This window comes from Salvelinus fontinalis, chromosome 30, assembly GCF_029448725.1.
Source record: "Salvelinus fontinalis isolate EN_2023a chromosome 30, ASM2944872v1, whole genome shotgun sequence".
Lineage (NCBI taxonomy): Eukaryota > Metazoa > Chordata > Actinopteri > Salmoniformes > Salmonidae > Salvelinus > Salvelinus fontinalis.
The window spans coordinates 26,678,001-26,703,777 of NC_074694.1; the positions used below are offsets into that span (position 1 = coordinate 26,678,001).

Here is a 25,777-nt window from a genome sequence, read left to right on the forward strand (position 1 = left end):
TGACGCATGTGACCACAGGCAGGTAGAGTAGGTCAGGTGAGTGGTGCCAGGTGAGTCCGGTGAGTTCCAGCCAGGTGTATTGGTTTCCTCTGTCATCAGCTTCCTTTGTCTCTCTGCATGGCAGCAGCACATAACTTCTCTGGCTGGCTGTCAATGAGGAACCTCGTTTAATCAGTCTCTATCTCTATCCAAGTATGGTGAATGCTTTGCGTACATTTGCTATAACAATACATTACATTACACAGCAATGAACATCATGTTTTCTCATGTGCCTGCATAGAAGAGAGCCATAGCAGCTATTTGATAAAGTCATCTGAACCCATTAAAGACCTAAACAAGTTTGTATATAAACATTTTTATTATAACATTTTGTAGTGTTTTTTTGTTCATCATTGTGGGCGGTACTATACTTTTCGTTTTTCACAAACACATTTTCTACACGGACGAATTACACAGACGGACAACGCTGGGGTTTCCATAGAAACCGAGCGGGAGAACTCAAATGAGCATTTTAACAAAGTGTTGAATGCAAACGGTAATACATCTATAGCTAAACAACTATTTAATCTAAGAGCGACATTAGTTAGTTGCATGCTGTCGAGGTGCGTTACAAAACCAGCTGCTAGCTTAGCCCTCCTAACGGTAATGTAACGTTAGCTACGTACGAGCTAACGCGTTACCTAGTGAGCAACGTCTGCTTTCATTTCGGATATTGTGTGTTTGTGTGTGTGTGTGCGCGTAATGTGTTTTCACGATGCAGTGTGTGCATTGACCCTCTAGACTTTGATGTGTGTTCTCTAGCCATGCAGGCTAATGATGGAGCTGACCTGGACACTCAGTTGGCATGTAAGGAGAAAGAGTGGAAGGAGCTCCAGACCCTACGGGTCCAGCAGCAGGATATGTCCCTCCGTGACGCACAGGAACAGCTCTCTCTCCTCAGGCAACGCTTCCAGCAGCTCAAGGAGGACTTCTGCTTTAACCTGGCCGTGCTGGAGGAGAGAGACAGAGAGCTGGAGAGATATGACGCCATTGCTGCCCGCTCACAGGCCACAGAGACTGCCAGGTCAATCATTCAATCAAATGTATTTTATAAACCCCTTTTAACATTGTGTGTGTGTGAGAGAGAGATAGAGTAATGTTGTATTATTTGTTATGTATCCTATGACCCCCTGGAATACATTGACTATTGTCACTGAGAGGACTATTCTAGCTTTAACATGTGACTTTCCTTATTGAAGGCAGGAGGAGTTGAGTCAGTTACATATCCAGATAGCCAAGCTGCAGGAGGACAGGGAGAGCGAGGCAAGGGAGGTGAGACACAGCCAGCAGAGAGCTGCCGAACACAGGCTGCAACTAGAGAGGCTCCAGAGGTGAGTGGGGTGGGTTTAAGGGCAGGGGAGTGTGGTACAGGTGGGATGGTTGCCGCAATTTTATTCCAATTCAAAAGACTCACACTAACAAAGCTCTTGGGGGGGGCTTCTTTTCCCTCACTGTTTCCCAGTAATTGTCACTGACTGACTGTAGTTAGAGGACAGCCTAACGAACATGCTGAGAGAAGAATGCCGGCCTCTGGTCTCAAACAAAGATGTCTATTAAGGCTGATGATTACCCTAGATTGTTGTACACATTACATGATGCCCCAGCCCTACATTTAGCCCCACTGTGACTCACCAGGCCCATCTGTATGGGTTATATTTAGACAGGACCCAGTAGGGGTCCATTTACAGTGCCTTCAGAAAGTATTCATACCCCTTGAATTATTCCACAGTTTGTTGTGTTAGAGCCTGAATTCAAATCGGATTAAAGTGTTTTTTTTCTCACCCATCTACACACAATACCCCATAATGACAAAGCAAAACATGTTTTTAGAACATTTGGCAAATTTGTTGAAATTTAAATACAGAAATATCAAAATTACATAAGTATTCACAACCCTGAGTCAATACATGTTAGAATCACATTTGGCAGTGATTAAAGCTGTGAGTCTTGCTTGGTAAGTCTCTAAAAGCTTTACACACCTTTTAATCTCTGTCAAGTTGGGAGTTGATCATTGCTAGACAGCCATTTTCAAGTCCTAACATAGATTTTCAAGCAGATTTAAGTCACAACTGTAACTAGGCCACTAAGGAACATTCAATGTCGTCTTGGTTATTTGGCCTTGTGTTTTAGATTATTGTCTTGCTGAAAGGTGAATTTGTCTCCCAGTGTTTGTTGGAAAGCCGAGTCGACCAGGTTTTCCTCTATGGTTTTGCCTGTGCTTGGCTCTATTCCATTTATTTTTATCATAAAAAAACTCCCTAGTCCTTGCCGATGACAATAACATGATGCATCCACCACCATTCTTGAAAATATGAAGAGTGGAACTCAGTGATGTGTTGGATTTGCCCTAAACATAACACTTTGTATTCAGGACAAAAGTTCATTTTTTAGCAAAGTATTACTTTAGTGCCTTATTGCAAACAGGATGCATGTTTTGGAATATTTATACTTTTTACCCCTTTTTCATGATATCCAATTGGTAGTTACAGTCTTGTCCCATCGCTGCAACTCCATACATTTATCTGTATGTGTGGGGTAGAGAGATGAGGTAGTCATTAAAAAATCATGTTAAACACTATTATTCCATACAGAGTGATTCCATGCAACTTAATATGTGACTTGTTAAGCACATTTTTACTCCTGAACTTATTTAGGCTTGCCATAACAAAGGGGTTGAATACTTATGGACTCAAGACATTTCAGCTTTTCATTTGTAATTTATTTGTAAAAAAATTAATAATTGAAAATACATAATTCCACTATGACATTTTGGGGTATTGTGTAGCTCAGTTTGTAGAGCATGGCGCTTGCAACGTCAGGGTTGTGGGTTCGATTCCCACAGGGGACCAGTACGAAATAAGTATTAAAATGTATGCAATCACTACTCTTAAGTCGCTCTGGATAAGAGTGTCTGCTGAATGACTAAAAAAGTGATTTGAACTGTGTAACTCTTAGCCTCATAGCAGGCAAAACACTTGGCCTGAAATATATGAAAGTCCTCTCCATGGTTCCTCCGTGTTCTCAACTTTGAGAGGTAATCTAGTGTCGTGGTGGTTTCAGTGACTGGTGTCTGTGTATTTCCTGATGCCATGATGGCTTTTGCATCCTGTGTGTGTGTGTATTTGCCAATGTCATGATGGCTTCAGGGTCTGGTGTGTGTGTCATCTTTCTGTGACTCAGCGGTCATGCTGGGGACCTTCAGAAGCAGAGAGCGGAGTACGACATGATGAAACGAGATCTCCAACGCAGGGTCCAGGAGGTGGAGGGACAGCTGGCTCTACAGAAGCAGGTACACACACACACTTGGCAAGGGGCTTTTTTATGGTGCTCCCGAGTGGCACAGCGGTCTAAAGCACTGCATCTCAGTGCTAGAGACGTCACTACAGCCTGGAATCTAACCAGGGTCTGTATCACAACCGGCTGTGATTGGGAGTCCCATAGGGCGGGGCACAGTTGGCCCAGCGTCGTTAGGGTTTGGCCGGGGTAGGCCGTCATTGTAAATAAGAATTTGTTCTTAAGGTTAAATAAAGGTTAAATAAAATATAAGGTAAGTGGGAGGGAGGGTGCAGTGGTTGGTCGCCCTTCTCAAATTTTAACAGAAGAGTCGCCTTTCCCTGTTGAAACCACTTGCAGACAAGACATTTAAACCAGATCAGCCAGATGGGCGATATCTTTACAATTACAGTCTGGACAAAAAAAGCAGTTAATCTACCCTGATTAAAATAGTAAATCACCATTAGACCAGCCCGTAGTAAACCTTTTGAAAAAATTGTTTTACTAGATTTTATTTCACTGTAAACAGATTAACAACAGACTTTCAGCATTCTTATAGGGAAGGGCACTCAACATGTACGGCACTGAGACAAATGACTGATGATTGGAAATTGATAATAAGAAGATTGTGGGAGCTGTATTGCTAGACTTGATATTATCGATCATAATCTGTTGCTGAAAAAAAAATGATGTTATGGCTTTACATCCTCTGCCATATTGTGGATTGAGAGCTACCTATCTAATAAAACACAGTCAGTGTTTTCTTTAATGGAAGCCTCTAACATAAACCAGATAGAGTGTGGTGTTCCTCAAGGCAGCCGTCTCGGCGCTCAACTGTTCTAGATTTTTTTTACTATTGACCTGTTAGCGTTGAATAAAGCCTGTGTGTATCTATGTACGCAGATGACTAAACATTATACACGTCAGCTTCCACAGGAAGTGAAATCACTGCAACCCTTAACAAATAGCTGTAGTCAGTTTTAGAATGTTTTGCTAGTAATAATCTAGTCCTAAATATATATATACATTGGGGAGAACAAGTATTTGATACACTGCCGATTTTGCAGGTTTTCCTACTTACAAAGCATGTAGAGGTCTGTAATTTTTTATCATATGTACACTTCAACTGTGGGAGACAGAATCTAAAACAAAAATCCAGAAAATCACATTGTATGATTTTTAAGTAATTAATTTACATTTTATTGCATGACATAAGTATTTGATCACCTACCAACCAGTAAGAATTCCGGCTCTCACAGACCTGTTAGTTTTTCTTTAAAAAGCCTCCTGTTCTTCACTCATTACCTGTATTAACTGCACCTGTTTGAACTCGTTACCTGTATAAAAGACACCTGTCCACACACTTAATCAAACAGACTCCAACCTCTCCACAATGGCCAAGACCAGAGAGCTGTGTAAGGACATCAGGGATACAATTGTAGACCTGCACAAGACTGGGATGGGCTACAGGACAATAGGCAAGCAGCTTGGTGAGAAGGCAACAACTGTTGGCGCAATTATTAGAAAATGGAAGAAGTTCAAGATGACGGTCAATCACCCTCGGTCTGGGGCTCCATGCAAGATCTCACCTCGTGGGGCATCAATGATCATGAGGAAGGTGAGGGATCAGCCCAGAACTACATGGCAGGACCTGGTCAATGACCTGAAGAGAGCTGGGACCACAGTCTCAAAGAAAACCATTAGTAACACACTACGCCGTCATGATTAAAATCCTGCAGCGCATGCAAGGTCCCCCTGCTCAAGCCAGCGCATGGCCAGGGCCGTCTGAAGTTTGCCAATGACCATCTGGATGATCCAGAGGAAGAATGGGAGAAGGTCACGTGGTCTGATGAGACAAAAATAGAGCTTTTTGGTCTAAACTCCACTCGCCGTATTTGGAGGAAGAAGAAGGATGAGTACAACCCCAAGAACACCATCCCAACCGTGAAGCATGGAGGTGGAAACATCATTCTTTGGGGATGCTTTTCTGCAAAGAAGACCGGACGACTGCACCGTATTGAGGGGAGGATGGATGGGACCATGTATCGCGAGATCTTGGCCAACAACCTCCTTCCCTCAGTAAGAGCATTGAAGATGGGTCGTGGCTGGGTCTTCCAGCATGACAACGACCCGAAACACACAGCCAGGGCAACTAAGGAGTGGCTCCGTAAGAAGCATCTCAAGGTCCTGGAGTGGCCTAGCCAGTCTCCAGACCTGAACCCAATAGAAAATCTTTGGAGGGAGCTGAAAGTCCGTATTGCCCAGCGACAGCCCCGAAACCTGAAGGATCTGGTGTAGGTCTGTATGGAGGAGTGGGCCAAAATCCCTGCTGCAGTGTGTGCAAACCTGGTCAAGAACTACAGGAAACGTATGATCTCTGTAATTGCAATTAAAGGTTTCTGTACCAAATATTAAGTTCTGCTTTTCTGATGTATCAAATACTTATGTCATGCAATAAAATTTTAATTAATTACTTACAAATCATACATTGTGATTTTCTGGATTTTTGTTTTAGATTCCGTCTCTCACAGTTGAAGTGTACCTATGATAAAAATTACAGACCTCTACATGCTTTGTAAGTAGGAAAACCTGCAAAATCGGCAGTGTATCAAATGCTTGTTCTCCCCACTGTGTGTATATATATATATATATATATATATATATATATATATATATATATAAAAACTAAAAGCATTGTATTTGGAACAAATCATTCGTGAAACCCTAAACCTCATCTAAATCTAGTAATGAATAATGTGGCGATTGACCAAGTTGACGAAACTAAACTGCTTGGTGTAACCCTGGATTGTAAGCTGACAAATGCTGCAATGAAGTATATAGGCAAATTACAGTTGGCTCAAAACAGAGCAACGTCAGAGCAATGTATACGGAGAGCTAATTTATACAGCATGCATATCAATCTCTCCTGACTCAAAGTAGAGGAGAGATTGACTGCATCACTACTGGTCTTTTTGATAGGTATTGACGTGTTAAAAATACCAAACCGTCTGTTCAATCGGTTAACACACAGCTGTCACTCATACATGCCCCACGAGACATGCCACCAGAGGTCTCTTCACAGTCCCTAAGTCCAAAACAGAGGCTAGGAAATGCACAGTACTATATAGAGCCATGACTACATGGAACTCTTTAACCTCAAGCATTAAAAATGTTTTAGATCAAACAACACCTCACGGCACAACGCGGACTGTGAAGAGACACACACACTCCACACTCACTCACACATCGGACTGTGAAGAGACACACACACTCCACACTCACTCACACATCGGACTGTGAAGAGACACACACACTCCACACTCACTCACACATCGGACTGTGAAGAGACACACACACTCCACACTCACTCACACATCGGACTGTGAAGAGACACACACACTCCACACTCACTCACACATCGGACTGTGAAGAGACACACACACTCCACACTCACTCACACATCGGACTGTGAAGAGACACACACACTCTACACTCACTCACACATGATTATTATATAATAATGGAGCAATGTAAATTTGTATAATGCACAATGTTTTGTTTGATGTGTTGTTTAATCTCTGTTTGGACCCCAGGAAGAGCATCTGCTGCCTTGGGGATCCTAATAAAATACTAATACTATACCAACTGCCTGCTAAACCTCTGTGTGTGTTTTTATGTGTACATGTGCTTGTTTGTGTTTGAGCATACTTGTGTGAGTGTGGTATTTCAGTCTAAACTCTGTGGCATGCAGCGTGTCCTGCTGCTGGCTGTTGTCCTGGCTCTTTGCTGTGTCACTCGATCTCTAGAGAGAATACCCCCCTTTGAGCAGCACTGTATGTGTGTGTTAGTCTGACTGTGTGTGTGTGCGAATTTGTGTGTTTGTGTGTGATTACACCCACAGCCCCACCCAAATCTGTAACGTAAGGAGAGAAGGTATTACCACCTGCTGTGATGAATGAGGCTGGCTTGTCTGCTAGTTTTGGCTCTCTGTATGGCGTCTGGAATAGGTCAGCTGGAAATATACCTTTCAGGGATGTCTGGGATATTTGGAAGCTTCATCAGGAATTCATCATCCTCTCTATCCCTCACATGTTCAGGAGATGATGACAGACTTTGATAATGAGATGAGGCAGAGAGAGCATGAGTTCAACCTGAGGATGGATGAGATGAGAGCCGTGGTCCTGTCTCACGAACTCAGGGTAAGGAGCAGGTGTGTGTTTACCTACTTCCAGGTAAAACTGCTGAGTAAGATGGAAAGATATGTGCTGATACTTTATGTGCGTGTGTGTGTGTGTGTGTGTGCCTCTTCCCAGGTGAAGCTGCTCTCTAAGGAAACAGAGGTCCACTCCCAGGCTCAGGCTCAGGCTGTGGAGGCCCTGAAGGCCTCAGAGGATCTCTGTCAGCACACACACACACAGCTACAGCACAGACACTGGGAAATAAAGGACATCACTGCCGTCAAGGACGCAAGGTGTGTGTGTGTGTCCTACCACGTTGACTTAGAATTATTCATGCCAAAGTTATTTCCCATAATTTCCCATGTCTTAGATAAAATGTGATTGTCATTTCTCAGGATAAAGGAGCTAGTGGACAAACTAAAAGCGCTACAGACCAAGAGGAAGAGAGAGGAGGAAGTCTACAACAAGAAGTGCGTCCTACTATACAAATTCAACATAAGACCGCAAAGACAAACTACCAGCATATCAGCAGCAGTCCTAGACTAATGGTAGTCTAATGGTGAGTCTTTTGATGTTCCCATCTATAGGCATGAGCAGTTGGACCGGGGAGTGCGTGAGAGAGAGGCTCAGCTGGATGCGTTAAGGGACGCTCACAGAGAACAGCTACGACAGGCGGAGACACATACCGGTCAGCTACAGTCAAAACTGGAAGCCATGGCAACACACACACACAGGACTCAGAGAGACCACGAGGACACACTGCGAGAGAGAGGTCAACAGATAGACAGGTGAAACTGTGTGTGTGTGTGTGTGTGTGTGTGTGTGTGTGTGTGTGTGTGTGTGTGTGTGTGTGTGTGTGTGTGTGTGTGTGTGTGTGTGTGTGTGTGTGTGTGTGTGTGTGTGCGCATGTTCTGCATTAACTGTCTGTTTTTTATGGGTGAGTGTGTATGTGCTTTATTTAAGCCCTGGATGATTACAGTGTTTGCACATGCTCAGTGAGTGAGAGGGAGTGTGTGAGACAGTGTGTGGGCATACTTTACTCTGAAGCTGTCTGTCAGGAAGCAGTGATTATGTAACAATGTGTGAAAGGAAAAAGAGCCTCCAAGGCGCTCTTTTAAGGGGATGAAACACACAGAACATTCAGCAATCATCACATCATCACACTTTGTTCATAAATGACTCTTTACAATATACAGTGAAAATATACAGGTGTAGGATCTTAATTTGATCACCCTGTTGCAGGAGAACTTTCCTGCAACTTTCCTAGTTTTTTATATATATATATATATATATATATATATATATATATATATATATATATATATATATATATATTTAGGACTAGATTAGGACTAGATTAGGACTAGATTAAATTCTAAACTTGTAGTGTATTTGAGGTTTAAAAAGGCTTTTGAAGTCTGTAATTTCCACTTTGAAATCAACCCCTACAAAAATGTACATTCATTATAATCCACGTAATAATAATCCTTTCCTTATAATCCTTTCCTTTTGCTGCAAAACACAGCTACCATTTTGTAACACAACACTGAATAGATTCATGGCTCACATCCAGGATGTTAAAGGTATTCTTAATAAAAGGAGGTGAACATTTTAGTGTTGTTTCGGTACGACAACTTCAACCTGTGTGTTATTGTGTTGTGAAGGCTTCGTATGGAGCTGGAGACGACTCGTAGTGGCTGGGACACGTACATCACTCAGGTCTCTAAGGAGACGGTTTTTAAGGACACAGAACTGCTAGCCCTGCAGGAGATAGAAAGCAAATTACGGACCGAACTTGATCGGAGCCGGGGGGAGACGGAAAGGTTGGTTTGTGTGTATTTTTTGCAGGTAAAAAGGTTATTTGTATATGTGTGTATGTCTCAGGTGTCAACACTGTGTGTGTGTGTGTGTGTGTGTGTGTGTGTGTGTGTGTGTGTGTGTGTGTGTGTGTGTGTGTGTGTGTGTGTGTGTGTGTGTGTGTGTGTGTGTGTGTGTGTGTGTGTGTGTGTGTGAGAGCGTGCTTGCTTGCTTGTATGCGTGTGTATCCCAGGTACAAGCAGCAGCTGTTTGTGGGTGTGGAGCGAGAGAAGGCTCTAGAGCAGAGAAGAATCCAGGTGGAGCTGGAGTGGCAGAGACGCTGCGAAGACAACAAGACTGAACACTACTTGCACAGTGAAGAGTTAATACAGGGCCTGACACAGGCCAGAGACCAGGTGAGACTCTCCATTCCTCATACAGGTGTACTCATATACAGGTACAGTTGAAGTCGGAAGTTTACACCTTAGCCAAATACATTTAAACTCAGTTTTTCACAATTCCTGACATTTAATCCTAGGAAAAATTCCCTGTCTTAGGTCAGATAGGATCACCACTTTATTTTAAGAATGTGAAATGTCAGAATAAAAGTAGAGAGAATTATTTATTTCAGCTTTTATTTCTTTCATCACATTCCCAGTGGGTCAGAAGTTTACATGCACTCAGTTAGTATTTGGTAGCGTTGCCTTTAAATTGTTTAACTTGGGTCAAATGTTTAAGGTAGCCTTCCACAACCTTCCCACAATAAGTTGGGTAAATTTTGGCCGATTCCTCCTGACAGAGCTGGTGTAACTGAGTCAGGTTTGTAGGCCTCCTTGCTCGCACATGCTTTTTCAGTTCTGCCCACAAATTTTCTATAGGATTGAGGTCAGGGCTTTGTGATGGCCACTCCAATACCTTGACTTTGTTGTCCTTAAGCCATTTTTTCCACACCTTTTGAAGTATGCTTGGGGTCATTGTCCATTTGGAAGACCCAACTTCCTGACTGATGTCTTGAGATGTTGCTTCAATATATCCACCTAATTTTCTTCTCTCATGATGCCATCTATTTTGTGAAGTGCACCAGTCCCTCCTGCAGCAAAGCACCCCCACAACATGATGCTGCCACCCCCGTGCTTCACGGTTGGGATGGTGTTCTTCGGGTTGCAAGCCTCCCCTTTTTCCTCCAAACATATGGATGGTCATTATGGCCAAACAGTTCTATTTTTGTTTCATCCGACCAGAGGACATTTCTCCAAAAAGTACGATCTTTCTCGCCATGTGCAGTGGCTTCTTCCTTGCTGAGCGGCCATTCAGGTTATGTCGATATAGGACTCGTTTTACTGTGAATATAGATACTTTTGTACCTGTTTCCTCCAGCATCTTCACAAGGTCCTTTGCTGCTGTTCTGGGATTGATTTACACTTTTCACACCAAGGTACATTCATCTCTAGGAGACAGAACACGTCTCTTTCCTGAGCGGCATGACGGCTGCGTGGTCCCATGGTGTTTATACTTGCGTACTATTGTTTGTACAGATGAACGTGTTGCCTTCAGGCGTTTGGAAATTGCTCACAAGGCTGAACCAGGCTTGTGGAGGTCTACAATTGTTTTTCTGAGGTCTTGGCTGATTTCTTTCTATTTTCCAATGATGTCAAGCAAAGAGATACTGAGTTTGAAGGTAGGCCTCAGAAGCTTCTAAAGCCATGAGATAATTTTCTGGACTTTTCCAAGCTGTTTAAAGACACAGTCAACGTAGTGTATGTAAACTTCTGACCCACTGGAATTGTGATACTGTGAAGTGAAATAATCTGTCCTTAAACAATTGTTGGAAAATGTACTTGTGTCATGCACAAAGTAGAAGTCCTAACTGACTTGCCAAAACTATAGTTTGTTAACAAGACATTAATGGAGTGGTTGAAAAACGAGTTTTAATGACTCCAACCTAAGTATGTGAACTTCTGACTTCAACTGTATATAGTACCAATGGTGGAAAAAGTACCCAAATGTCATACTTGAGTAAAAGTAAAGATACCTTAATACAAAATTACTCAAGTAAAAGTGAGTCACCTAGTAAAATATTACTTGAGTAAAAGTCTAAAAGGTATTTTCTTTTAAATATACTTAAGTATCAAAAGTAAATGTAATTGCTAATATAAGTATTAAAAGTAGAAATAATTTCAAATTCCTTATATTTAGCAAACCAGGCGGCACAATGTTCTTGTTTTTTTAAATGTACGGATAGCCAGGGCCACCCTCCAACACTCAGACATAATTTACAAACAAAGCATTTGTGTTTAGTGAGTCCGTCAGATCAGAGGCAATAGGGATGACATGGGATGTTCTCTTAAGTGCTTGAATTTGAGCATTATCCTGTCCTGCTAGCCATTCAAAATGTAACGAGTACTTTTGGGTGTCAGGGAAAATGTATGGAGTAAAAAGTACATCATTTTCTTTAGGAATGTAGTGAAGTAAAAGTTGTCAAAAATATAAATTGTAAAGTACAGATACTCAAAAAAACTACTTATGTAGTACTTTAAAGTATTTTTACTTAAGTACTTTTCACCACTGAATAATACTAGTGAGCCCATATACCAGTGCAAGTCGAGGTGGAAAGATATGGTCAAGATCGGTAGAGGCCTCTCCTCATCATCAGTTGATTGTGATTCTGTATTTCCTGTTGACCTCAGGCTAGTGCGGAGCTGAGAGAGAAGGAGAGAGAACTACAGGATTTGGCGGTACTACTGCACACTGTTACCAAGGAGAGAGACCAGGCCCTGGGTCTGCCAATCAGAGAACAGGTAAGAGACCAACTAAAACACAGGGGAGGGATGTCGTCCAATCATGTTGGAGCTGTAACTACTTGCCACAGAGTTAAAGGTGAGAGTGATGGATTACGGTAACAGGACTGGTCTGTTATGAGAGAGACATAAAGAGATAATAATACCTAGATGTCCTACTGCGGATCTATTTCTGTGTGCAAAAGAGAAATGTTCTGTGTTACTAACCCCTTCACCCCACAAACCAGTGTTGTTACAACAGCTATTCTTAAAATAGCACGTAGGGTGTTAGACTACAGTACAGTGGGGGACTAGAGTGTGAGTTTGTGTGTGTGTGGGGGGGGGGTGTAAGAAGGGGAAGGAACCGACTTTGCCTAAGAAACCCTAGCCCTTGAGTGATGTTACCACAGCTATTCTGAAGAACAGCAGGAACCCCACATGTGTCCTGGATAGTGAGAGAAAGGGAGTAGGGCGATAGGCGGAAGCATGGGGAGGAGTGGAGTTTGGGTGTGAGAGATGGATTTTGGGGGGGGCATGACTGATACGGTATCCCCTCACCCCTGTCTCCAGACTGGTGGTTAGTCTTGTGCATGTAAAGGTCTTTAAATAGTGCAGCCTTCTGACAGAATGGCTGCACCCTCTCTCTCACATTCTGACAGCCCTTATACCATTCCAACAGACTACAGCCACCCTTACGCTTTCACATTCTGACCAAGCTAACAGACAACAGCCAAACCACTGATCATAAGGGCAGACTGCCGGGAGTGGGGGGAGAGTGATAGACTATGGGAGACAGACACAGAGAAATAGAGACAGAGAAAATAAGCTGTTACCAGGCCAGGAGTGGTAGCCTTTAAACAGTCCTCGGCTCCTGTCAACACCACCTCTATTACCAAAGCATGTGGCTGTTGACACTGGACTCTATCCATTTGATTAATTGCCAAAGTTATACGTCTCATCTGGTTTATACCTTCCTCTCCCTCCTCTTCCTCCCCCTGGCCTGGTGCTACTGAGCTTCCTGGTCTGAACTTAATCAGATACTGGACCCTCTTCTCACTTATTTGTCCTACTCTTCCTCTTCTTCAAAGGGGCCCTTTTCAGGGTGTACTCCAGAAATAGTACCCTAATTTTGACCTCAGAAAACATTGTTTCACGGCTTTCTTTCATTCATTATTTTCTGTATTCTATCAGTCAATACTTCCTCTGTTCTTAATTCAATAGTTTATTGTTCCTTTATTCAAAGGTTCTACTGTTCTGTTTTCCATTCTTCATTGGAGTTACTTGGCTTTCTTCAAAGCCCAGATTCCTCTCTTATCTAAAGCGACTTTTTCCATTCCATCATATGAACTCTTGCTCACAACAACACACACACACACACACACACACACACACACACACACACACACACACACACACACTTGAGTGTTATCTCTACCCTTATGATGCTCCTCCATTCCTAGAGGGGGGCTCTGGTCCCGTCCACAGCCTTTTTTAGGAGGTGCCCTTTCCTTGAGCAGCCCAAGTGGTCTGATGCCCTTGCATATTGGCTGTCTGCCTGATGAACATGCCTGTCTTTGTGTGCTCTATGGCACTTACCCTGCACCCTGTGCAAGGCATAAATGCCAAAATGTGTTGGGTATGAACTTGAACTTTCATTTAGTTCCCAAGAGTGGCTATCCTTTGTCAGCTTATTGGACCTAGATATCTGAGGGACAAATGCCTTTTCAAAGGGCCTTTCACAAACGTCACTGAGTTTGCAGACAGTTACAGTATAAGTACACATCAGTGGAGGCTGGTGGGAGTAGCGATAAGAGGACGGGTCATTGTAATGGCTGGAATGGAATCAATGGAATGGTACCAAACACATCAAACGCATGCAAACAACATGTTTGACTCTGTTCCATTGATTCCATTCCAGCCATTGAACCCACAGAGGAATGTTGCTGAGTTTATGAAGCTAACCGCTACCGTGTTCCGCACTACTGCGTTATATAAATCTGACATCCATACGCCCTGTAAATTACATCAACGTGACCATGTCATCCTCACATACCAGCCTTCAAGGATCTCCTATATCTATCAACTTGATGGTGGTGGAAAAGAGACCCATCTAATGTACAGTAGTGTTGTCAGATACATGGATGTAGGGGGAGACTGTGACAAAGTTAACTTTTTGTCAAACTGATAATTTGTTGTTTGTTGAAAACCTACTACAGCCACAGATTATCTAATTTCAGGCCTCCTCGACTAAATCACATTTCACATTTTGATCACGGAAGACAAATTTAATCGCATCTAATCGCTGCATTTTAGGCAGGTTGACGTTTATTGGTATGAATCTTGCCCTGTAGGCAGAGCTGAGCGATTTCCACTAGATGGGGTTAGGCATAAGTTTAGCAGTGTTGTTAGGGTTAGGTTTAAAATCAGATTTGAGGACTTTGTGGCTGTGCTAGCTAGTGACTACCCTGCAGAGCTGCCTCCAGTACATGAGTCATCTCAATAAATGCCACCTGCGCATTTTAGTACTGACATAATGTCATTCTGTTAATCTTTGGTAGCCATGTAGACTGAAGACTGTGCTTGTTGGGTGTTTCTGCAGAGGGAGCCAGAGTAGGTAGAAGTTGTCTCTAATGACAGATCTAGGATCAGTCCATCCTATCCGTAACTCACTAATGACAGATCTAGGATCAGTCCATTCTATCCGTAACTCATTTTCTACCCGAGACTTAACCATCAAGATTATGAAACAGTATCTGACTCTGGATCAATAGTTAGAGACGATTCCTACCGACTGTGTATATAGAGTGTCTGAAACGGGACACCCTATTGGCCCAGGGCCAAAGGTCTGGTGTTTATGGCGTCCTGAAAAGGTTGCTACCCCATTTTGAATTGTTAATAAGCAGAATCTGAGTATCGTTTTTCACTCAGTCGTACCGGTCGTATCATCTGTCAAAGTGGTGTACCTAATTTTGGTGTTTTATCAAGGGCACTTTCCCTTTTAGAGGGAAACGTAATACCATCAACCATAATATATAATACATTAGTCCTGGTCTAGTCTCATAATTGATCTTCATTTGAAGGTATTGGTTATATACACTACCGTTAAAAATTTTGGGGTCACTTAGAAATGTCCTTGTTTTTGAAAGAAAGCAACAAAAAAAGTCCATTAAAATAACATCAAATTGATCAGAAATACAGTGTAAACATTGTTAATGTTGTAAATGACTATTGTAGCTGGAAACGGCTGATTTAAAATAAAAGGAATATCTACATATTCTACACAGAGGCCCATTATCAGAAATCATTACTCCTGTGTTCCAATGGCCCGTTGTGTTAGCTAATCCAAGTTTATCATTTTAAAAGGCTAAATGATCATTAGAAAACCCTTTTGCAATTATGTTAGCACAGCTGAAAACTGTTGTGCTGATTTAAAGAAGCTATAAAACTGTCCTTCTTTAGACTAGTTGAGTATCTGGAGCATCAGCATTTGTGGGTTCGATTACAAGTTCAAAATGACCAGAATCAAAGACCTTTCTTCTGAAACTCGTCAGTTTATTCTTGTTCTGAGAAATGAAGGCTATTCCATGCAAGAAATTGCCAAAAAACTGAAGATCTCGTACAACGCTGTGTACTACTCCCTTCACAGAACAGCACAAACTGTCTCTAACCAGAATAGAAAGAGGGAAAAAAATAAAAGACTAAGATGGGTAAAAGAACACATACACTGGACAGAGGAATTCTGCCTAGAAGACCAGCATCCCGGAGTCGCCTCTTCACTGTTGACGTTGAGACTGGTGTTTTGCAGGTACTATTTCATGAAGCTGCCAGTTGAGGACTTGTGAGGCATCTGTTGGCATGGTCACAGGTTTTGAGTTAATAGTGTGTGCGCTGAAGTATGTTTTGAAGATAAAAAACTATGATTGATATATATGATGGTTCAAATGTTTGCCCGCCATCACCCAACAACTACAATCAGAACCTTACCTCCATCTAGTGGTCATTGGTTGAAACTGCTCACAGCCAGATATTATTGTGTATGCATCTGTGTTTATTTATGTGAGTGAGTGAGTGTGCGTGTGTATGTGCATACATGAGTGTTTGTGTCCGCGCATGTGTGCGTTCATGTCTCTGTGTGTGTGCGTGTGTATTTATTTCTCTATGTCTGTCTAGCTATCTGCACTGCAGGGCCACAGACCTGGTGGTGGTGTCTCTGTAGGAGAGCTGCCGTCTGATGAGATCCATCGGCTGCAGCAGCAGAACAGCAGTCTGAGGGCTGTCATAGCCCAGATGAGGAGGGACATGGAGGATCTCAGCCAGCCTTCTCATCCTCCAGGACCCCCTGACACCTCCACCCAGATCCCTAAAGGACCTCTACCCCAGCTTCCAACACAGAGCTCAGCCAAGCCAACGGACAGCGCTGCACAGCCCAGCCTGGCAGGTATAAACACTATTTACTCACAACCCCTAGAAGCCCCAGACAGTCCTGGATCCACCCACACCTCAACCCCAACCTGTTGACAGCTCCCTAAAGCACCAGGCCAAAGTGTCAGCACCAGCATGTCTCACTGCTTACTCTGTGTTGGCTCACACCGACACCCCTTCCCACCTGCACCACAAACAAATCTACTATGCGTGCATCCCTAACCCCATACATCCCTAGCCCCCCATCCATTCACCTCCCACCACAAGAAACACCCGCACCCTACCAGAGTCTTAAAAAGCACCCTATCACCATCACTACCCCCATCATCCTGCTGGCCCCTAACTAGCTCAAAGCCCAGACCAACAGCTGTCAACAGGTGTAGACACTAACCCGTCACACAGCCGAGTGCAGACCTGTAAGTAGTGTATTAATGTCAACATAAAGTTAAAGTGTAATATGAGTTTTTATGGTTACGGTTACAGCTAGCTAGTAATGGACTGGCTGTGGAGGCATAACCCTCAACCTTTAGGAAATGGAGAAGGGTAGTAATATAATCACAACTCAGTCACACAAATGTGTGTGTGTGTGTGTGTGTGTGTGTGTGTGTGTGTGTGTGTGTGTGTGTGTGTGTGTGTGTGTGTGTGTGTGTGTTTGTGTTTGTCAGTTGTAGGTACCCCAGAGTACACCCAGGCTCTAGAAGAGGAGGTAGCAGAACTGAAGGCCAGGTGTAGGCGCTTAGAGGACCAGCTAGAGTGCTCCACCAGACCCCAGAACACCGCCACGGTTACCCCGGCAACCACACTCGTCCCCATTGCCCCCGACAACGCATACCTCCAGAACCACATCCGCTCTCTCAACGAGACCATCGGTAGGACGACATTTCAATAATATACAATATAATATTACTGGAACAAAGATAATGGTATTACTTGTCACACCAAGTTCTGACCAGAGATCTGAGAGTGGTGGTTACTTGTGTTTCAGTCTACTGCTATGCTGAGAATTAAAATGAGCAAAATAAGTTTTATTTTCCATTCAACAATGATGATAGGAATTTGACTTGGTGTTGATTCCATTCAACAATGATGATAGGAATTTGACTTGGTGTTGAAATATAAAAAGCGACAACAACATAAAACTCATAGCCATTGTCTATGTAATGTTTACTGCAGGTGGCCAGCGAGTAGAGAAGGTGGCCAACACAGCAGCTCTGAGGAAACAGGAGGTCAGGGTAGCTCACCTGGAGGCTGCCCTGGCCTCGCTCACCAAACAGGTACCGACTCTCTCCATCCCAAATCCAGCCCTTCTGTCATTTAAACTGCAGGCACTGTTGTATTCAGGCAATGGTTGGTGGATTTCTCTCTCTCTCACTTTCGCTCTCTCCCCACAGTGCCACACCAAACAGATGGAGGGGGAGGCGCTGCGTCTGGAGCTAGCCAATCAGAAGAGGAGCTGGTCGTCTGAGGAGAGAGGACTACGTCAGCGTTTGGTTGCCGTGGAGATGGAGCTGGAGGAAGTGAGGCGGGAGAAAGAGGAGTACCAGAAAGGAAGCATCCTCAACAACCTGGAAACTGTTGCCCTAGGCAACCAGGTAATGCCGAGTGACAGCTTGCCTCAAACCTAAGACTTTTAATCAACCCTAAACAAACAAAGACAGGGGACAATGAATGTAAATGGCAACAACAACAAAATTGGGTGTTTTAGTACAACTTTACTGGAATCCTCTGTCAGATAGCCCACAAAACACTTTCGTAACAATGACATTTGTGGTCAGGGTATTTGTCAGCTTATTATAACAGACTTTGCACTGCCATTACACAAACTTTTGTTGTGATCAGGTGTCTGCACTGAAGATTGACATCGCCAGCAGAAGAGATCCCATCGTCTGTGAAGAGGTAAACCGTCTCAGAATGAATGACAAGACATAGAGCAGTGGTTCCCAAACTAGGGGTTATGTCCCCATGTGGCATTGCCTGATAATTTTTTTACATCCTGAAGAAAAATATATGTATAATTTTGAATAAAACAAAATGTATAATCGTATAATTTTTGTATCTCGAAATCATTGTTATGTGATTAACCTTAAAAATCTAAATGAAAATTATTAAATTCTAAAAGATACAATTCAACCAGAGAGCACCCTCAGATCATGGGAAAGGGATGCACTTGTATTTTTATTTGATTTAACTTGACCGTTGCAGTGAGTCTATGTTCCATGGTTTTGCTGTGTCTGTTGTGTCCACTTGTCCATATTAATGTTGGAAACAAGCAGCCCTATGTTTTCACCCAGAATCACATTTGTTTATTTTTCAAACTATAGAACACAATATTTCACATAAAGCAGGTTTTTAAAGGACTGAAGAGTTTAGTGTGCTTCATGTTTTTCTTTTTGCCATGGAAAATATGGTACTGTATTATCGTGATAATGGTATCATGACAACCCTGGTCCATATACACCTATCTTTCTCCCTATCCCTCTCTCCCTCCCATCCTCCCTCCAGAGTGAAATGGTGAGGCAGCTCCAGGAGGAAAACCTGTGTTTGAGGCAACAGCAGCTGTCCCTGGGCCTGAGGCCTGGTGGGGCAGGCGGGTATGGGCCAGGGTGTGGGGGGGTACAGGGGGGTAAGCTCAATGCCCCTCTCAATGCCCATCTCCTTCAGTCCAAACTGAAGCAAGCAGTGCAGTGTATCGCCCGTCTGACCAGAGACAAACAGCAACTGATTGAGATGGGCAACAGGCTCCGGGCACAACTGACCGACGCTGAACTGGAGGGTAGGACTGACGCACAGGAGGCTGCTGAGGGGAGAACGGCTCATAGTAATGGCCGGAACAGAGATAATGGAATGGAATCAAACACATGGAAACCATGTGTTTGATGTATTTGATACCATTCCACTTATTCCACTCCAGCCATTACCACACGCCCGTCCTCCCCAATTAAGGTGCCACCAACCTCCTCTGGACTGACGCTAGTGTAGAAACGCATACTAACAGCATTGCCATTCACAATACCATACCAGAGAATTAAAAGATACAACACTTTATTTTACTCCAATTAGGGTAAGTAGGGTAGAATGGTTAGAGGAGGGAGGGAGGGTAGAGTAGGGTAGGATGGTTAGGGTATGATGGGTAGGGATGGTAGGGTAGGGATGGTTAGGGTAGGATGGGTAGGGTAGGGATGGTTACGGTAGGGATGGGTAGGGGAGGGTAGGGATGGTAGGGTAGGGAATTAAATTGATAGAACCTACAATCTATCAGCAATATTAAAGCCAATCATATTGCAAATGGCAGCTAGGCTATATAGACCAGATAACACATAACCAATACTGCATGATGACAGCTTAATGCCCCACACTATGAACCTATTTTTAACTAGTCCATGATAACAGTCTAATGTACACTCATTTGATTGGCCATGTTATGATAACAGTATAATGTAAACTCATTCGAATTGGCTTTGCAGGGAAAGTGTAAACAGGAAGTCCAGCTGTGTTGTGATTGGTCCGGCTGTGTTGTGATTGGTCCAGTGGTGTGGTAGTGTTGACAGGGACAGGAAGTATTCTCTGCCGTGTTGCTCTTCCACCCCGCCGGTCACCCTGATCCCTGCTGCCCCGCGGGATTATGGGTGATTCAGCAGAGATCACACGCAGCCTCAGGGGCCGGAGGAAAAACACAAACACCCTGGATACCTCTGCTCTCTCGCTCACTCACACACCAATGGAGGCTGCTGATGGGAGGACGGCTCATAATAATGGCTGGAATGGAGTAAATGGAATGGTAGCAAACACATTCACACCATTCCAGCCATTACACTACATTACACTCATTATTATGAGCCGTCCTCCCCCAGCAGCCTCCACTGACACACACATACGTATACACACTTCTCTCCTTGCTGTTTTCTCACACTTATAACTCTCTCTTGTTATTTCTATCTCTCTTTCAGTTCACCAGTCTGCTCCCAAAACCTCTCTAGCCCCAGTGTCTATGGAGCCAGAGAGAGACCCATCCAGAGACACCCAGCACCAGCAGGGTCGGCTTTCTGCCCTAGAACAACTGCAGTACCAGCTCACCACACAGGTCTGACCGCTTACCCCTTGATGTCAATGAGACAGTAGTGTGAAAGCTACATTGTCATATCTCAGGTTAGGACTGCAATGTAGATCCTCCAACTGCTCTTAAATTCAAGCAAAACTAAATGCATGCTTTTCAACCGATCGCTGCCCATACCCGCCCGCCCGTCTAGCATCACTACTCTGGACGGTTCTGACTTAGAATATGTGGACAACTACAATTATCTTGTTGTCTGGTTAGACTGTCAACTCTCCTTCCAGACTCACATTAAGCACCCACTGGCTCCACGTCATCTATAAGTCTTTGCTAGGTAAAGCCCCTCCTTATCTCAGCTCACTGGTCACCATAGCAGCCTACACACATAGCACGCGCTCCAGCAGGTATATTTCACTGGTCACCCCCAAAGCCAATTCCTCCTTTGGCTGCCTTTCCTTCCAGTTCTCTGCTGCAAATGACTGGAATGAATTGCAAATATCACTGAAGCTGGAGACTTATATCTCCCTCACTAACTTTAAGCATCAGCTGTCAGAGCAGTTTTACTGATCATTGCACCTGTACATAACCCATCTGTAAATAGCCCATCCAACTACCTCATCCCCCCTATTTGTTTTGCTCCTTTGCACCCCAGTATCTCTACTTGCACATTCATCTTCTGCACATCTATCACTCCAGTGTTTAATTGCTAAATTGTAATTATTTCGCCACTATGGTCTATTTATTGCCTTACCTCTCTAATCTTACTACATTTGCACACACTGTATATAGACTTTTCTATTGTGTTATTGACTGTACGTTTGTTTATCCCATGTGTAACTCTGTGTTGTTTGTGTCGCACTGCGTTGCTCTATCTTGGCCAGGTCGCAGTTGTAAATGAGAACTTGTTCTCAACTGGACTACCTGGTTAAATAAAGGTGAAAAAAAAAGATCAGTACTCTGTGTGACCATCAGAGGGAGCACCAGAGTAAACCATGATTCTCTTCAGGAGCTGCAGTATGCCCAGAGAGAGCAGAGGAAGGGGACTCCTATCATGGTGAGGCCTCTCCTCTCAGAGAGCAAGAGTGGAGACAGAGACAGGGTCACCAACCCCTGGGGCCAGGGGCACAAGGACACAGACAGACATGAGGTAACAGTAATGTCTGTCTACAGTGTCAGATACCACCTGACCTGAGGACCAATACTGCAAGAGCTTGGCTTCTCAACTCACTTCAATATACAGAGTAGATGTCTAGCCAAGGCTTATCCCTCTGCCATTTTCTGGTTGCTAAAATTCTAATAGTTCGCCTAATTTCAGTTTATGTGACTAAACAAGCAAGTATAGTGTAGAGAATCATTGTACCATCTAAACTGCTGTGAAATATATTTTCAATAACCAAAAATGTTGTATTTTCAGCTGCTTGATAGTAAAAGACACACAAATTAAACTTAAGAACGGGACATATAGAAATAGTCACATAGAACATATCTGCTGCTTCTTAGACTTGCTTTCAATGAGAAAGACATGTGTTATAGATCTGTCAATGTGAATTTGGTCCATCCCCAAAAAGTTACATATTGCATTATTAACTATAGCAACAGAGAAAACATAGCACTGATATCATACTCAGTTTAAAAATTCTGTGCAAAATGTAATATTATTTAAACCTGAGTAAGAAGTTGTTAAGTGAAACAAAGACAGTGTCTTCACTTCTTCTTCTTCTACCTTCTCCTCAGTGTCCTAGGACTAAAGAGAACAGCCCTCCTATCAGTCAATCTCAGAGCTCCCTGCAGCTGGACCTCGGGTCACGAACCGCTTCCAGCCCGTCAGGTCCTCTACTGCTGTCGTCGGTGGCGACGGAGGGTTCACTAAGGGAGGTGTGGCAGATACTGGACAGAGGTCTCAGCCCCTCCATACTCACACCCCGGGAGAGCTGTTCTGAGAGAGGTGAGAGTTTACCTGGAGACAGTGAGGTGAAGGTATTTGTCTAATTACTTGTCAGTGCTCTCCTCTCTTTCTTTCTTTCTTTCTCCCCCCCTCTGTGAGTCACACCATTATAAACCAACTGGTGTGTCTGCATTCTTTTGGCCATTTAGCACTTAGCAGAGTATCTGGTACAGGAAGACCAGCATCACTCTTTCATGACACACACCAAGGTTTGCGACATTTGCCAAGTCGCTACAGTACATCAGAATGTATTAACTAGGCCTCAGACCGAAAGGCTATTTGTATGAGATGATGATAATAATGTTTATCATTTCACCTGGCTGAGGTTTAAGTAAAGACAGAGTTGCAGTCTGGCCACAGAGAAGGAGGGAGGTTGCCCAACTGGTGTCCTTGTATCGGTCACAAATAGCACCCTTTTTCCTAGTGCACTACTTTTGACCAGAGCCCTATATGCCCTGGACAAAATGAGTGCACTACATGGGGAATAGGGTGCCATTTGGGACACACCCTTGAGTCTGGGGCCAGAACACAGCGGTGACAGGGTGAAGGCTCTGACCAGGGACTCTGTTCTGCACTGGGAACAGTTTCTCAATCAGTGGACAGGGGAGCCACTCATGGGTTATGTCTGGCTCTGTTGACACTGGTGTTGTTTGCAGAGCCCAGGGCACTGGCCAGGCCTGGCTGGCACCAACACAGCCACCGCCTGCTAGTAGAAGTGCTGACTGATAGCCTGGATCTATTGCTGCGTGTTCGTATGTGTCTTGCCTCAGCAGCAGCCACTGCAACAGGTCACAGACCGTAGTGAAGGTCATCCAACACAGTGTCCATCTTTCAGATTAGAATTAGAACAGAGGCATTGCCTCACAGTTGGCCCAGCATTAGACTGCCAAGGGTTTCCACATTATGCTGAGTAAACGTTGAGAAGAACACACACAGACAGGGCTCTCACGTGTGAGGAGAATGGAGCTGGGGTGGGCATGCAACAAGTGTATACCATCAGAGACTTCAACAAAGAGGGCTGTGGTATATACCAATAGCATAATTGATGGGTAAATGATAGAGGAAAGCAATCTTTAGACGCATTGGTATAGATAGGCAATCTTTAGACGCATTGGTGAAGATAAGCAATGCCCATAAAGGTGTCCAAGTTGAATTTTATTACGAACACATACTTACTTAATATTTAGTACTCTGTCAGGAGAGGGGATAATGGTAACCATGGTGTTGTACAGTAGTATAGATAATGGAGATGTTGGTGCAATAAGCCTCTGCCTCTGTGCGGTGGAGAGAGATTCAGATAGGCACAATGTGAGCTCTGTCTCTAGGCAGCCATGCAGGCGCTCTGCACTGCAGTCACTTTCGGTGGCAGTCCCTTAGGCCTCATCCTCGCAGATGCTTTCAGTGCTGCCCGGTACATTGTATTCAACCTCAAATACCTTGCAGGGGGTTGGATTTCACAGCCAGCAGGCTTTTCACTGCTAACATTTTGAAAGGCGTCTCAGGTTGGAAATAATTTCCTTGACCAGGCAGCACTGAGTGAGTCTGTGTTTCTCTGTGGGAATAAGCCCTCATTCACTGTCTGTTTGGAACTGAGGGAGACAGGCACTGTACTGCAACACACAGTCTCACTCACTGTCTCATTCTGCCCATGAAACAACCTTTTACAAGGCTGGAAATGAATTTCTACACATCTGCACCCAGGTGATGGTGAGCTGAATGAGCCCAGCCCTGGGGCCCAGGTGGGGGGGGTGGGGGGGTGCAGAGCACCTGTCCTGGAGAGGATGAAACCAGCCAGGCCGTCTGCCACCGCCAGGAAGACCAAGACTAGTGCGAGGGGGGCCAAGATCAGGAACTACAATATCAAAGACTGATGGAGACTTTCTGGTAGGCTAACAGAATTCAACACAATTGGTAACTGTTGGTACCTGGTACCAAATGTTGCCTTGTGGTGCTTGATTTAACGAATACCAACATACTTAGTAGGTAGAAATGACAAGTAAATACCTAGTCATTTCTGTACTGTAAACTAGAGTGTTACTATAATATCAGAGGCTGGTGCAGAAGGTAATCGATATTGCGTGGGTGGTGCCAGGCTGGTTCTGCTGTAGCCAGGCTAGTTTGTCTTGGCATGGCCACCAGGGGAGTGGTGCTGACAGCAGATCCAGTCTGGCACCCAGATTAGATAGATAGTAACTATCTGCTCAGGCCAGGCGGAACCACTTGGCCTTACACCTCAGGAAAGAGAGGATTCATTGAAGTTCGTACTGTGCTTTCTTTTACTGATGCTCACACTGAAAAGCACAATTTTGTACCTTCTCATGTTTTTCTCTCATCATGACAAATCAACTGTTAGGTGCTCTTGTTGTACGGGTCCTGAACAGGCCTTGATATCTGTGTTGATTTTATACCAAATCATGAAGTTGTGATTTTTCCAATAAAACATTAATTCCATTTTTTTATTTTTAGAATCGTTCCTTTATTGAAAAAGTGTTACACCAAACCAGAATTGTTACAAATTTACCTTGAAAAGGGATCTTATGAAATATGAATGTTAACACACACATTATGTACATATTTCCACATGTTTTCTACAGGTTATCTTGATTAGAAGTTAGGTTAGTAAATAAGTACAGTCCAAGATACTGACAGAACAGTACAAAGTAAGTAGTAGTTTTTCTCGACATCATGCCATCCTCCACATGCCATCTTCACCATTGAACTCTAGTAACCCCAACAGTCAGGCAGCATTTCTGATTACATCACCATCCTTGCTGCCCTGGCAACAAGCTCCTCCCCTCACTGTCATCACATCACCCTATCTCCTAGCAACACCCTCACATTCACGCTGATTGGAGGTGCCCACACACCCCTGCTCTATGATTGGTTCATTTTCACGTTTGTAAAATATCACAACTATGATCACAGCTGGGATTTGGGTGTGTGCTACCTGGTTTGTCAGCCTGACTGTACATTTGCCATAATAACCTATTTCAGGTGGGTTGATATGGTTGCTCCTCAAGTTCAACCTACAGAAGAAATGCCTACTGACTGAGTTTGGGTAAAATATCCATTAATAATATAAAAACATATATGAATAAGCACAAACTATTTTATAAACTATAAAATAAGTATTTAGTTATTTATTAACATTTATACTCATAAGCATTACAATTCATGAACATTTACATGTTTTATGTATAAAGCATTTCTAAGTAATTATAAACATTTTATAATGACTTATTGGTGGAAGTTATTATAAAGTATTACCAAACCTCTTGTTAAACAATACAAAAGA

General features: G+C 43.5%; 1 protein-coding gene across 1 annotated transcript; it reads left to right on the plus strand.

The window, feature by feature from the left end:
* Positions 1-350: 350 nt before the first annotated feature.
* On the plus strand, positions 351-24,939 carry ccdc57 (coiled-coil domain containing 57). The gene is made up of 21 exons (XM_055890168.1): positions 351-535; positions 802-1,063; positions 1,239-1,370; positions 3,220-3,328; positions 7,410-7,511; positions 7,626-7,783; positions 7,886-7,960; positions 8,078-8,278; positions 9,155-9,313; positions 9,541-9,703; positions 11,975-12,085; positions 16,235-16,502; positions 17,152-17,355; positions 17,660-17,760; positions 17,878-18,078; positions 18,326-18,382; positions 18,989-19,259; positions 20,434-20,567; positions 21,544-21,684; positions 22,272-22,482; positions 24,184-24,939. The coding sequence occupies exons 2-21, from the start codon at positions 804-806 to the stop codon at positions 24,351-24,353; spliced, it is 3,228 nt and encodes a 1,075-aa protein (XP_055746143.1). The 5' UTR covers positions 351-535; positions 802-803; the 3' UTR covers positions 24,354-24,939.
* Positions 24,940-25,777: the final 838 nt, after the last annotated feature.